We start from the raw sequence: 15,913 nt of genomic DNA on the forward strand, positions 1-15,913 counted from the left end.
GAATGTTTCGAGTTTAGTTTGAGGACACGAAATACTAAATTAAAAGAAGAAGAATAGTAAGTAAAATGATATCAATTAAGTATTTATTAAGTATTGAGATACACTGGTGAATATGGCACACATACTCCCTAACCTTCTTAGTTAGCATTTGAGTTTGAACTGAACTTTTATTTGTTTGTGTCTAAAAAAAAAAAAGAAAAAAAGAAATTTATATACAGGAAGGAGTAGTCAGGAAGGTATAGCCATTTTGGGGATGAATGTGTGAGTTCAAGATGGCAGTATTTAAGACCTCTGTGGATTATGTGTCATTTCTCATGTCTTTTAAATCATGGTGGTGATACTGATCTGCTGAACTGTAGTACTGCTCTGAAGCTTAATAAGCAAGTTAACAAAGTGTTATTCAAGGTCTCTTTATTACTATTATTACTTCCAATGATGGCTAGGTGTATGTGAAGTTAAAAGTATGAACTTTAACCCTCTATTTGCAGCAAAGTCTAAGAGACGCTGGCACTTTTCTTTTTTTAATGCTTTGTTACATAAATTTCTGTATCATCCGTACATTTCGGGGCAAGTCAGGTTGGGGTATGGAATGAATGCTAAGAAATCATTAGGGGATCACCTTACACAGCCAAAGGCTAGTCTCTTGAGGCCTTTTCCTTTTCTAAACACAGTACATTTACTGGTTTCAGCGATTGCTTTTTCTTTGAGTTGGGATTTGGTATCATGAATATAACACTTTAGTTACAACCACTAAAATCAATCAGCCTCTTAATTAGAACAGTAACCCATAAGACTTTGGTCTTTAAATAGAGCAAAAACCCTTGTGACTTGTGAGCTTTGGTTGATGTAACTTGGTTCCAGCTCTTACTGTGTTGTATGAATTGAGAAGTTAATCTCTATAACATCGAGTCATCTGTTGTAAAAATCTATGGTGGTATATATTTTAGGCATCCTGTTGTCTGTTGAAAAGATAATAAAGGTAAATCTCATAGTTTTAGACAACTTGCTTCCTCTCAAGAACTTAGGACCAAACAGAAATCTAAGTTTACGTTGTTTTCTAGACTTTTATTCTCAAAATATTTCTTGCACCAATAATGCTCTAAAACTTTTTTGAAGTGTCACCTGCAAAATGATTTAATTGAATTATTTTGTGTGTATTTTACAATGCTCTGCTTTATCAGGGAAGCATATTAACATCAATAGTTATTATAGCCCATAAGCTACTATATTTGACACGTTTGAATTGGTCTTACTGAAAACTGTATATTGGGGTGCCTGGGTGGATCAGTCGGTTGAATGTCCAACTCTTGATTTCGGCCCAGGTTGTGATTCCAGGGTCATTGGATTGAGTCCTGCTTCAAGCTCCAGGCTCAGCATGTACCCTGCTTAAGATTCTCTCTCCCCACCCCCCTCCCTTGCTGGCACACACTCTCTCTTTCTCTCTCTCAAATAAAATTTTAAGGGTACCTGGGTGGCTCAGTCACTTAAGCATCCAGTCAGTTAAGCAGCTCAGATCGTGATCTCAGAGTTCATGAGATTGAGCCCTGTGTTGGGCTGTGTGCTAACAGCACGAAGCCTGCTTCAGTTTCTCTGTCTCCCTCTCTCCCTGCCCCTCTCCCACTTGCCCCCTCTCTCTCAAAATGAATAAAATTAAAAACTTTAAAATAAAATTTTTAAAAATTTTAAAAAGGAAAAAACTGTATAAAGGACTTTTTAGGGTTCTTTGGAACCTAAATACTTTAATACTAGGGAGTAGTGTTTGCTGGCTGGTCAGCAGTGAGTAATAATTCAGCAGTCATGCTGCTTTGCTTGTCAGACCCCCAGCAGGCTCCTACATCCTAAGACTTGCTCAGAATTTCTTTGTAGACTTATACAGTGGCTGACTGTGGATTCCTTTCTTTTTAGAATTTAGTTGTTTGCTGGAAATTGAGCTTTTGAATTTTGTAGGTTCTTTGTCCTCCTCATTTGAAAAATATTTAAATGATCTTGCTCAAAGGGCACACAGAAACAGCATGACTGACTTACGGGAAATTAGTAAGCAGTAGGGTTATTTTTAGCTTTTACTCCTTGCAAACATTTCCTTTTGTTCTTTAGAAGACATTGTTGATCTGTTCATTCATTTGCTGCACTCTCTCCCCCCACCCCCACCATGATTTGGGGCAGAATAAGTCCTCTCTTCTCTACTCTGCATGACATAACTGTGTTAATTCTTATTTTATTCAATTGCAACTCATGAGTTATTCATTTGTTCATGTTTTTCTAGGTTCTGAAATACCACCACCACCACCTCCAACCACACACACAATTGTTGTTACTTGGAGTTGAGGTGTACCCTAATCTGCAGTGGCTGCCTGAAAAATATTCACACAAGCAAAATATACAAAATGTATATTTTTCTCAAAATATTTTATAGTGGTAGCTGATGGTGTATTTGCCTTTATTTGCCCTGTTAATACTTACTTAAAAACTATAATCTTTAGAAAATCATGCAATTAGTATTACAGAATCAGTCCCTAGTCCAGGGTAGATGGTTATAAAGGCTGACCTTTACATCCAGCCTCATGTTTGACCCTTGAAACAGACAGCTTCCAGTATATAGAGGAAGTAGGATTTCTAAGGAAATAGAACTGAAACCTCACTTTTGCTCTGTTTTTAAAGTCGGTTTTGATAAAAGACTTTGCTACTTTAAATAACTTCCAAGAGGATTTAGTTATTTTGTAACCTCATAATTTAAACTTCCTTTTTTTTTTTTTTTCATTTTTCTATAAGGTAGAGAGGAATTATAGCAATTGTGGTTCCAACTGTGGATTCAGGGGCCAGGAGGGTGCCTGGGTGGCTTAGTCAGTTGAGCATCTGACTCTTGGTTTCGGCTCATGTCCCACAGCTCATGGGTTTGGGTCCTGCATCAGGTTCCATGCCAACTAACAGTTGCAGAGCCTGCTTGGGATTCTCTCTCTCCCCTCTTTCTGCCCCTCCCCTGCTCTCTCTCTCTCTTTCAAAATAAATAAATAAAAACTTTTTTTAAAAAACCTGAATTCTGGAATCAGACTATCTGGTTGCAAATCCTAGTTCTACTGTTAATTTCAGTATGTTTCAATTTCCTTATCTCAAAATGAAGATTACGGTATATACTTCATACAATTATTTTGGAATTTGAATCAGATAATCCAGGTAAAGGGCCTAGCATAATGCCTAACGTGGTAAAGTCTCAATAGATATCCACTATTATCTGATTATTTTATCAGATTTTTTAAATCTAAATGTAGGATAGTTGTTATTTTAGATTATGTACCAGAAAGAGGCAAAATATTCAGTTTTCTGGAACCCTTGCCTCTTTTCTATAAGAATTTTTTATTAGGATGTCCTCAAACACAAGTGGCCTAATTCCAGCATCTAGTGAGTTTCATTCCCTTTGGCCCTTCAGTATTTGCAGCTCTTCATATCTAGAATCAGCGCAATTATGATAGGAAGTCAAGCAAAACATTTTTTTGCATAAAGAGAGGAAGGCAGAATGTGAAATGGCATTGACATCTGTGCTTCTGCCCTGGGCCAAAAGCAGAATCGTTATTTGCTGCTGATTTGGCATCCCATCTGCTGCCTTCTCCAGTGCTTAAGCCCTTCTTCCTTTCTCTTCCCCTCAGAGCCCCAGGGATGATGAAGTCAGGGAGGGACTGGGATTGTAACACATCTGAAGAAGGAAACAGGACAGAGGTTCAGGGAAAAACAACAGAAAGATAACCCCATTCTGCAGATGAGCCGGTTGGTTTAATGCAGTCTTCTCTGTCAATGTCAACTTTACACAAGTTTTGTGTACAGTGTGAAAGGTAGAAAATATCAGCTTGTTCTAGTGAATTCCCCTTTTTTTGATCAAGAGCTTTCCTGACATCAGATTCAACAACTTACTATACTTCAAAAAAAATTTTTTTTAACTTTTAGACCACACCCTGAGAGTAAGCCCTTTATTTTTCCAAGGGATGCTTTAACTTCTGATATATGCTTTGTTTGTCCAGAAAGCTCTCCCTGCATTTAAGTTACCCTCTTGCCAACTGATCCACACTTATACCTCCCCCTGAAGTGGCTTCTTGTTTTAACCTCTTCTACCCTGAGAGGTACAACTAGGCTTTCTGCAACATAGTTATCTTAGAATCACGTATTTAAAGTTCAGAACACAAAATATAACACGCAAAGGGTATCTGCAGTGTTGTAATTTAACTCTTTGATTTTGATTAAAACTTGAATAGTTAAGGAGCGCCTGGGTGGCTCAGTTGGTTGAGCATCTGACTTTGGCTCAGGTCATGATCTCAAGGCCCTGCATCGGGCTCTATGCTGACAGCTTGGAGCCTGGAGCCTACTTCAGATTCTGTGTCTCCCTCTCTCTCTGCCCCTCCCCTGCTCACACTCTGTCTATCTCTCTCTCAAAAATAAATAAACATTAAAAAAAACTTTTTTAACTTTAATAGTTAAACCATAGAGTGATGAGTGCTCCAGAAAGGCATGTTTTGAATAAACAAAATGAAGCACATGAAATAGATAAGTAGGGAGAAACTGTCTTAAATCTATTCATTTTTAATGGAAAAATTTTTTTTAATATTTTTATTTCCAAAGCTTAGGGCTTGTTTTAACTCAGTCTGATTTTTTTTTTCATTTATGATTTCCTGATGATTGTTCCAAGTTTGTCTATGATTTAAAAGAATGAAATATTACTTTAACATAGAGTACTTGGGGGTTATTTTTCAGGCTGCTTGGTACTGTGTTTTGTTTTTATTTAAATTTGAAGTTATCCTAACCCTTTATTCAAACAGGTAGTTGACTCTGATTCTGACTCAAGTTTTACAGAGTCTTAATTATGATTCATCACATAGGTAGTTTTCATTCAGTGCTTTAAAAAAAGACTTTTATGTTTATTTTCTAGACTGATTTTGCTCGATTTAGTGGAACAAATGTGGAAACTGACTTTGTAGAGGTGCCATCACAAATGCTTGAGAATTGGGTATGGGACATCGATTCCCTCCGAAGATTGTCAAAACATTATAAAGATGGAAGTCCTATTATGGATGATCTGCTTGAAAAACTTGTTGCTTCCAGACTGGTCAACACAGGTATGACTTGTAATTTTAGAAAAGGAAAATACATTAGAATTGCTTTAATAGACAATGGCTGGCTTCTTGTTCTATAGAACTTATTTCCCTTGTAATCATGGTATTACCCTAAGAGTGCTAATATGGGGAGGGGAGACTGCTAAATATCCTGGGAATGTGTCCAAGAAAAAAAAAATACATGTTCTTTTAAATCTTAAATGAGGTATCTTACTCCCATTTTGTAATATGTACTATAGGCGTCAGTTTTTTAAATCTTTGATCTTGTGATATTAGAATACGTAGTTCTCTCTTCTCCAAAACATGCCCAAACATTCTTATGCTATTAGGTCTTCTGACCTTACGCCAGATTGTTTTGAGCAAAGTTGATCAGTCTCTCCATACCAACACGTCGCTGGATGCTGCAAGTGAATATGCCAAATATTGCACAGAGATTTTAGGTGTCGCGGCAACTCCAGGTATGTAAGCACTATGACCTGAATTCATTTTCTTCAGTGAAGTACAGGGTATCCTCCTAACACTGCCAGGAAACATAGGGTTTGTCAGGCAGCTCACCTAATGTATATTTGTTTCTGATTTCTATAATCAGGCCATGGCTTTCTGATAAGCTTACTATGTCCGTATGACTTATCCTGTCCAAGTGTGTTTAAAGGAAAGGTGGCTCCAGCTTTGCAGCATTTTAGTGTAATCACGAATGAGCAATTGGCCTCCACCCCAGAGCAGAGAAAGCCATTCGCATTTGGCAACAGCCACCTCGCTCCTCCCTCCGTACGTGTGCCCTGACTTCCTAGTGATTTCACTGAGAAATTGGCAAACGGGGAAGTTTTAAAGAGAAGTACAAACTTCTACCTTGTTTCTGATTTTGGTTCTGAGATCAGTTAAGGAATTCCAGCTAGCCTTTTCTAGCCCAGTATTTATGAGATTCATGTGGGTAGGTGGGCAGTTACACACGTGACTGTGTTTACATTTGTATTTATATATTTTAAGCCAACATGTAGTTGTTCATGTATACATAGTTGGCAAGGTGACTTTTTTCCACCAAGGAAGTTGTTATTTAAATGAACCTGTCACATTGATAGTGATAATAAAGGTCAGAAGAGTCCAATGGAGTCAATCCAGGCTCCTCACTTACTTTTGTGATCTGTTTATGGTAGACCATACAACAGTTTTGTCCCTGAGACCAATTTGACAAAATCCTTTTTACTTTTGTTAAGTTTATTTATTTATTTTGAGAGAGAGAGAGAGAGAGAAAGTGGAGGTGGGGAGGGGCAGAGACTGAGGGAAAGAGAATCCCAAGCAGTCTCCACGCTATCAGAATCCAAGACACGGGGCTCCATCTCACAAATGGTGAGATCATGACCTGAGCCTAAATCAAGAGTTGGACGCTTAAACTGACTGAGCCACCAGGCACCCTGAAAAAATCCTTTTTAAAAATAGCCCTAGAGGTAGATTGAGTTGGCAAAACCTTTTTAGTTTTTTAAATAAAGAGTTCTTCAGTAATTATGAACCTAAAGTAAGTGCCGTTCTGACACATTTTAGATGCAAAGCTGTGTGACAAAGAGTGGGCTTACTATTAGAGAATCTATAAGACACATATGTGTCTAAAGGATTAGAAAGGACTGAGTAGTCCTGAAATACTGAGCTATCTGATGGGTGTGGACAAAGCCTCTGAAACTATTGTTAGACATTCCAGAACTTAGGGCCGAAACCAGCTCTGAAGTTGAGTCATCATAGCAGAGAAGTTTGTAAACATCTTGGCCAAGGGCACACGTAAACCCAGGGAGTACTGCAGGTAAGATCCTGCTTGTTTGCTGGAGACTGTCACTCTCCACTCTCCGGACTCCCCAAAGGGAAACCTTAGCCAGCTGATAACCTGATAATTAACATTGGCCATCACATTGATTGAAATGTATCTTTCTTTAAAGGCACAAATATGCCAGCTACTTTCGGACATTTGGCAGGGGGATATGATGGCCAATATTATGGATATCTTTGGAGTGAAGTATTTTCCATGGATATGTTTTACAGCTGTTTTAAAAAAGAAGGGATAATGAATCCAGAGGTATTGTATTTTCTTTTCTCCTTTTGTTAATTTTGTCGTTCCCAGTGTAAAATATTTATTACACCTAGATTTTAGCGTAAGAGATTTGGTAACAGCTTTTAACTTGAAAATCTTGAATCTTCTCAAATCATCCATCATTAAGTTGCAGTGCACAAGTGATTAACTCTAATTCTCTAAGTTAAAAAAAAAAAACTACCACATTTTCTTGCTTATTAACATTCCAATATATTGCATAATTAAAATTCAAAGCTTTGTTTATGCATTTGAGCATTTATAGCTGCTAGTTTTGACATGTGCCATACAATGCTTTAGTTTTATAGGAGGTTGGGAAAGAAAGGTAAACTCTTTCTTGATGTTAATGGTCTAGGTATGTTTTCACATTCTCTACACAGTTTCTTTATACATTTTCTATGGGAGGTACCCTTTCTCTGTGACTGGCATACCCCACCTCCTACATAGTTTGTAACCGAAATGCCTTTAAGTAATTTAGGCTGCTTCATTAACCTGAGCCATTCCTTTCTGTGTACAGTGAATTGACTGCCAGGTGGCTACCAGCCAAACTTTCCTGAGTTATAGTCCCCTAGTCTCCACTCTTGTTGAAGACTCAGCTGTCAGATTATTTCCAGGCCTGATGCATTTTTCAGTGTGCTTCTCATTCTATTTGATTCACAAATTAGAAGAGCAAGTTACCAAATTCAGGTTCTCTGTGCTTATTTCAGCCAACCAATTTCTTCCCCCCAACTTTATGTTTCTGGATTGCATAGTGCCTCACACACATATACTGAAATTCATTGCTATAATTTTTTTTTAATGTTTATTTGTTTCTGAGAGAGACAGAGTGAGAACACAAGCAGGGGAGGGGCAAAGAGAGAGGGAGACACAGAATCTGAAGCAGGCTCCAGGCTCTGAGCTGTCAGCACAGAGCCCAATGCAGGGCTCAAACTCACGATCCCTGAGACCATGACCTGAGCCGAAGTCGGATGCCCAACTGCCCAACCAACTGAGCCATCCAGGCGCCCCACATAGCTGTAATTTAGCCCACCATCCCCTTCTTCCCACCCCCCCTGCAAAACAAAACAAAACAAAACAAAACAAAACACCTCCAGGGTACCTACATTATCTACACTAACCTTCCCAATCATTCCTTCTTCCATCCTACCCTACCCAGGCTATTAGGTCACTGTAAGTCTCCTTCCATTCCCTGGCCAACCTATTACAATGGCCAGCCACTGACTGTTCTCATATATGTCTTGACTTCTGTATGACCCTTAGCCAAGTACCCAGCCCTGGATTCCTCTACCATCTCACTTAGGGATGGTGCCCTTGGGATTCAGACCTTTCCGAGGAAGATTGTGTGACTCCATTAACATGTCCCACTACAAAATCGTGCTATCCAACCTGTAGTGGACACCCAGTGTTACTCTGCTGTCCTGTCCCACTTCCCTTATTGAGATCCCCCGAGTCTCAAATCCTCTCTCCTCTCCACTAAGAAAATTACGGTCATCAAGACTAAATATGTCATTTTTCTTCTCTTTCTATACTTCAGTATTCACCTTCTTTCCCTCTGTCTGAAAGATGTGTCTAACACCAAGCCTTAATGTGTCTTGGCAAAAACTGGGATTATTGCTACTGCCTCTGGTAACCCTGTTGCTATTACTCAGTTCTCCTTCCTTTCACAGCCTAATTTCTTGGTGTAAGGAGCCGTCCATGCAAACCTCTATTTTGCCTCCACCAACGGAACTAGAAAATTACTCTCTCTCGAGTGACCACTGATGACCCAGTTGCCAACTTCCAAAGGCCCTCACCTACCCTTTTGTTTTTACTTCCTGTTTCTTGCTTTCCTCTCCTTGTTCACAGTCCTTAGCTTAGCCATCACATGTCTTCCTTACTTCCCAGAATTCAATGTGTCAGCCAGATTTATGTGTTCCCATAGGTCTTTGCACCTTCACAAATACGATCATTCTATTTCTTCCACCTAAAAGGTGTGACTTTCTTGTCTCTACCTCTTAAAAATTTTAACATTCTTTTAAGTTTATTTATTTGTTTTGAGAGAGGCAGCATGCACAAGCAGGGGTGGGGCAGAGAGAAGGAGATGGAGAATCCCAAGCAGGCTCCACACTGTCAGCACAGAGCCCCACATGGGGCTTGATCTCACAAACCGTGAGATCATGACCTGAGCTAATATCAAAAGTCAGATGCTTAACTGACTGAGCCACCCAGATACAGCTTCAATCTTACCATTCTTAAAGGCCCTAGTCACATGGCTGGCTACTCGCTTATGAAATCTTCTAGATCATCTGAACCAAAAGTGGTATTTCCATTTTTTGAAGAAAAGAATGGACTTGAGGGAAGTGTGAGGGAAGGATTTCACCAAGCTTTTTCTTGTGTCTGGAATGTTTAATATAACTCTAACACAAAGTGAAAAAAATCAGGCTATAAAATATTTTGTACCATAGAATGCAAATTTTTATTTTAAAATACATGTTTAGAAAAAGAGTACATCAAAATGTCCATTCTTAGCTTCGAGTGATAATTTCATAAGTGATTATTAAATATTTTTCTGTGATTTCTATGGAGCTTTTCCTTATTTTTTACACAGAGCATGCATTATTGCAGAAATCAGAAAACAATGATTGTAGAGACTCCAGGTCTACTTATATAAAGGTGCAATTATGACCTGTTACTGACTCTTATAAGTTGGTGACGCTTCCTAGCATAAGTGCCACAGTACCTTTTTCAATTAAGCTTCCTCACTCATCTCCTCTGTGTTTCCACTTACACAGCCACATCTCCAGTACCTTCCGCTATTACCTCTTCTTTTCCATCTGTCAAGGTAACAGCCCATGTACTGATCCCAGTCGGCCCCAAGGAACTTGCAAGTCCAGCAGACGCAGTCCCTGCCATTATGCTTCTGTGTACTTCCTCTTACTCTCAAGCTTCACAGCTTGGCAGGCAGCCAGACTACTTTTATTTTAGATCAGGGGCCTGGGGTGAACTTGGAGAACACAAGATTCCCAACAACTTGGAGTTGTTGCCTTGTAATGTAAAACACAGTTTTCAGTTTCACTAAAATTCTGGGTTCAACATTGCTATATATTATTCATCTTACGCCATGAAGCTAACTTTAATCCCTTCCTTTTTCTTCCCTATCAAGTATTCTGGGATATTATAGCATTTCTTGCTCCCCTTTTGTCACAACAGTAGTGAATCGGGCTCCAGTGACCAAGGAGAATCCCTTTGCACCCCACTCTCACACTCTTCACTGCAGTGGCAGAGACTAGAACAGCTTTTTAAATAGCCATTTTGTTCCCTCTACAGTATACTGTTTGTTTGGTTCACTTATTTTTTTTTTAAGTTTTACAAATGTTTGCTCTAAAGTAATACCTGATTTACAAAATTCAAATACCCACTTATTAAAATGTAATACTTTGAGACAGTTATCCTGTTCTAAGAAAAATATTTGGTCATTACAGCTACGTTGTGATGAAGAGAAAGAATTTTTTTTAAGTTTGTTTGTTTGTTTATTTATTTATGTTTAGTAATCTCTGTACCCAAATGGGGCTCAAACTCATAACCCCGAGATCAAGAGTCACATGCTTCTCCAACTGAGCCAGCGAGGTGTCCCGAAAGAATTTTTATAGAAATACTGAATTTGATTTGAAGTCAAGGGTATCAGAGCATTCACAATATATCACACAGACCCTGTTGTCTCAAGGCTCCCTGTCTCCCTCGTATGTTTTTTCCCTCATCACTAAAATTCTGCTGTATTTTCCAGAATTACAAAGTTTCTGGTAGATAGGGACCAGTTATTACTGCCCAGCACAGGGAGGTAAAAAGACTCTTTCCTAAAACCATTGTGAAAATTCTGTATTAGCAAGGATAAATAATAGGCTCTAGAAATGTTCAGTAATAAACCACAACAAAAGCAAGCAAATAAAAGGACACCTTGAAAGGAAGGAGGATTAGAGTGTCTTAGATTTCTTAATAAGCATCACAATTGAGTACATATTGGTGCCATTATATCGATGTAAAGTTGACACCTTTTTTTTTTTAATTGAATTGTAGTTGACACATCATGTTACATTAGTTTCACCTAGTATGTATTTGAATCATTTTGAGAAGATAACTGGATGGCCCTTCAAGGAATCAGTGTCTGCTATTCTTCGTCCCCAAAATATGTAGAGAGGCTGGAGACTGAAAGATCATGTACTGTTGACATTATTGTCCTGGTCATTGGTATCAACAAAAGAACATCTCCAGGCCTTCTCTCTATAACCTCTTGCCATCCTGCAAAGCTCAGGGTCTGCTTTGAGAAACATTCCAGGTGTTAGCAAGCAGAACTATAGAAAGTGCACTACTCACTGGGAAAACAATAATAGGAAGGGTCAAATATAAACCTAGTCTTTTTCTTTTTTTTTTTTAAGTAATCTACACCCATTGTGGGGCTTGAACTCACAACTGCAAGATCAAGAGTCAGATGCTCTACTAACTGAGCCAGCCAGGCACCCCAAACCTGTAGTCTTCTGAATACCTAAGGTAGCAATAGCATATTTTTATGGTACAGTGGTTTTCATTCTATTTTGAGGGCCTCTATCCAAGTGTTAGAATTGGCCAATTACCTATAATAGCCACAGTTTGCTATTTCTGGTTTTATTTGTGATTTTCTCTTTTCTTCATTATAAATAGTTAGACTATCTTCATTATTTAATTTGTTCATTAAACATATCCTAAAATCTTTGTTTCTAGTAGAATATAGAGAATTCTCATTATCAGACATATGTTTTCCTTCTCCAGCTGATTTCTTAAGTAACTATGGAAGGGAGCTGCTTGGGAATAAAACTTTTCCAGCAAGCTCTAGGAGCTCTTTAAAGAAGATATCCAGCGTCACCAAATGTAGTTTCAAAATCCAGCAGCTAATCATAGGGTTGAAGAAAATGGCGGCATTTTAACTAGGGCCATTTCTTTTTATAAGGCAAGTTCATTGTGGGAAAATTTCCTGAGAGGTAATAGACTTGGTGGATTCAAAGACAATTATATTATTAAGCTAGAATTATCTCCCTCCTCTTTTGCATTTAGAGAAATTGCTAACCTTTGTTTTTCCTTCAATGAAGAAAAAATAAAACTGAGTATCACTGTAGAATGGAATACCAAGAAAATCAAGACAGTCAAATGCAACTATTATATTTTAATCTGTAATGCCATAAGGAAGTAGCTAGATCTTTACATGCAATAGCAGACACAGAAACATGACAAACTTTGGGTTAACATGAAAAAGAATTACTTCACAGAGAATTTGTACTCTAAAGCTAACTATTCCAGTGCTCTCCACTCAGAATTCTAAGCCCAATTCCTGCTACAATGTGTTGCTAAGGGAGAATATGAAATTCCTTCTGAAGGTCCTTACAAATGGATTAACTTCTGCTTCGGCTCTCTTGACCTACCACCACAAAGCTGATTTTTCTTACACTTCAGCCTTTCTTGACAGACTTAGGTTTTGCCTGATTTAAGGGACAAAGGAAAGAAATGGGATTGATTTCCAACTTAACTTCTTGCATATTTACAAGACCAGACTTTCCAAGTCTTGAATCCCAACCAACTGGAAGCACTTTTTCTTCCTTTGTGTTCTTACAGCCTTTCTCTGTATTTCTCTTAGAACCCTAATAATCTGCTTTGTACATTGTCTTTTTTTTACCTCCTAGATGATAAAGTCCTTGTAATTGGAGCTGTTTTATTCATTTTTGTGTGTCCTCTACTTCAAAACTGTTACATTTAATTACGGTAGTTGTCCCCATCTATTTCCCCTTCCCCCAATACATATTAATAGCCAGACTACTCTTTTTTTTTTTTCCTTTTTTCTTTTTTTCTTTTTTTCTGATCTCCCTCCCCATAAATATAGATCTATCCTTCTATCCTCACAAATTGAAACTTTGCTCACAGTTTCCGGAAGGCCTCTTCTAATCAAGCAGATTCCGACCCACTGTTCTCATTTCCATCTCCCTGACTACCAGCACCACTCTTTCACTCTCTCCCTTTTTCTTTGTTGTTGTCCAAGGTATTCTTTTTCCACCCACGATATCCCCACCCTCATAGGAAACAAAGAGTGTGCTGTTGGGAAGGAGTTTACAGATGAGCTGTGGAAGGTTTCAGCATCCACTTTTAAAGCTGGCTAGGGAGCCTGTTGTGTGCCTGATCATCATCACCTATCGTTGGATGGATGTCTTTTCCCTGATGCCTGTTACTCAGTGTAGGAAGGAGACAACTGGCTCTCCTCCCCAGAGTCAGTCACAGTAGGAAGGAGGGAGGATTGGAAGACAGTGGGAGCTTGCATGTGCTGCCTCAGAAATGCCAGACCCAGCAGGAGACATATTCTCATTACTTACAGATGGTGGCATCCTTCGTTCAGGCCATTATGATTGCTCTTAAAATATTACCTCAAATAAAGAGTATGTATTCTTAGATGAGTGCCTTGTCTCACCTCCCTAATATTCCTACTGAACGAGATAGTCTATTTCTTATTAATAATGGAGATGAAGTCTCTTGCATTTTTTTTTTTTTAGTTTTATTAGGAAACAGAACTAATTTTAAGGAGACTCCAAACCAGGAATGCATCTGTGTCCCTGCTGTGTACATGAGACACTGAACGGAGGGCCAGTGTGAGAGGGACAGAAATGAGAGGAGGAATGGATGACCACAGAGGGTTACTGAGTGGCCCTGGGTGCCATGTGTTATACTAGGGACAGGGCAGTGTCCTGAAATCATCCCCAATTCCCCATAAACTAGGTGAAGGAGGCATGTTCCTATTTTACAGGAAAAGAAACCAAGGCCTGTGGTCACAGAGCTGAGGGTTAAGCCAAGATTCAAACTTGGGCCTGAGTCCAAGACTCCTGACCTTGCTTTAGGAAACATCACTGTTAGAGAGGACTTGCACAGTTGCCAAAAGATACACTCTAATCTTCCAGGATTAAAAACCACACAGGTGGGGTGCCTGGGTGGTTCAGTTGGTTAAGCGTCCAACTCTTGATTTTGGCTCAGGTCATGATCCCACACTTCATGGGTTCAAGTCCTGCCAGCGGGCTCTATGCTGACAGTGGGGAGCCTGCTTAGGATTCTCTCTCTCCCGCTGTCTCTGCTCCTCCCCTGCTCATTCTCTTTCTCTCTCTCTGTCTCTCTCTCTCTCTCTGTCCCTCCCTGGCTCTCTAAACAAATAAGTAAAAAAAAAAAAAAAAAAAAAAAAACTTTAAAAACCACACAGGTGACTGATGCTGATTTGCCTTCATAGACTAGTTAATAGAAGCTCTTACTATGTGCAGATCCTCCTGAAGGATTCTTCTAGCATAAAAAAATTTCACTGGTTGTCTTAGAACTTGTCTTTCTGCCTTCCTTACAGTTCAAGTTTCTTTATTATGTAAACAGACTAGAACAACTTATGGCAAAGACTCCTTCCACCTGTGGCATATGTCTCCCAGACAGTGTTCTCTCCCCCAGAGAGCCAGTACCTTCCTAAAACACAAAAGTTCACTTAACTTTTTTTTTTTTTTTTAAGAAAAGCAAGATCCTATTACCAAAATGACTCTTAAACTCTTCTCCAAACTTCATTGTGAAGGAAATGAAACTATTAAAAGACCATTGCTCTGTAATTCAGGAAATTGAATCAACTTGTTTGGAGCTGTAAGCGGGACAGGACTGGAGCTGTGTTGAGCTGCACACCCCCCCCCGGCTCCGCGATGACCTTACTGGTCAGAGGAGCCCTGAGCTGCCTCTTCACAGCGCCATGCAACTCCTCAAGTACCTACATCTCTTTGCTGGCTAGAACTGCAGTTCTCTGTACAAAATGAGACTATTTTGTCAGGTAGCCACATTGTGGGAGATTCTTTTAAATGTCTGTTTATTTTTTTAGAGAGAGAGAGCACAGGCAGTGGAGGGTCAGAGGGAGGGAGGTATGGAGGGAGGAGAGAGAGAGAGAGAGAGAGAGAGAGAGAGAGAGAGAGAAATTGACAGAAAGAATGAGAATGAGAATGAATTCCAAGCAGGGTATGGAGCTGGGTATGGAGCTTCCCGACGCAGGATGATTGCACAGCCATGAGATCATGACCTGAGCCAAAATCAAGAGTCAGTCACTTAACCGACTGAGCCACCCAGGAGCCCCAGTTCTCCCTATTTTTATGGTGGCTTCTTAGGGAAAGGGGTGAAGATCCAGGAGAGCACCGTCTTTCTTCCCCATCCTACCCTTTCCCCCTACTGATTTAACACTGGTCAAATGTAGGCATTTGGGGCAATGAAAGAAAGAAAAGGGAGGTAGACTGTGTTTGGGCTCCAGAGCTCTAAGCTGCTACTTCTTAGAATAATAATGTCTATGGCAGGATCAGCGATCACTCACATTTTAGGTTCCCAATTGCTAGCCTAACAGTAATGGATTGCTACAGACCAAGCAAAAAGCTACACATCATTCCCCCCCCCCCCCCAAAGAACATTAAATCTAGCTTAAGTCTTCATTACCAGAGTTTTCAGGAATTCGAGTATCAGTGATTACAGGCCTACCCTCTTTAGGAAAATTTATCTAAAACTTGTAGATAAGGCAACAAGATTACCACATGCCTTTTCATTGTCATACTAGAATATTGTCCAATAAGCCCTTCTAAAGATCACATTGTGTTCTAGGCCCTACCCCTGTCCACTGTGGTAGCTCCCTGTGGCTGTCAAGCACCTGAAATGTGGCTAGCATAACTAAAAACTTGTGCTGGAAAAGTGAAAAACA

At 39.4% G+C, this 15,913-nt stretch overlaps 1 protein-coding gene across 1 annotated transcript in view; it reads left to right on the plus strand.

Moving 5' to 3' along the window:
• The window catches only part of NLN (neurolysin), a 107,320-nt gene that overhangs the window by 88,050 nt on the left and 3,357 nt on the right, over positions 1-15,913 (plus strand). Inside the window, exons 10-12 of the mRNA XM_030322118.2 lie at positions 4,913-5,099; positions 5,426-5,554; positions 7,022-7,158. Coding sequence (XP_030177978.1) covers positions 4,913-5,099; positions 5,426-5,554; positions 7,022-7,158 — 453 coding nt within the window. The remainder of the gene's footprint in view (positions 1-4,912; positions 5,100-5,425; positions 5,555-7,021; positions 7,159-15,913) is intronic.

The sequence above is a fragment of the Lynx canadensis genome, chromosome A1 (assembly GCF_007474595.2).
Source record: "Lynx canadensis isolate LIC74 chromosome A1, mLynCan4.pri.v2, whole genome shotgun sequence".
Taxonomy (NCBI): Eukaryota; Metazoa; Chordata; class Mammalia; order Carnivora; family Felidae; genus Lynx; species Lynx canadensis.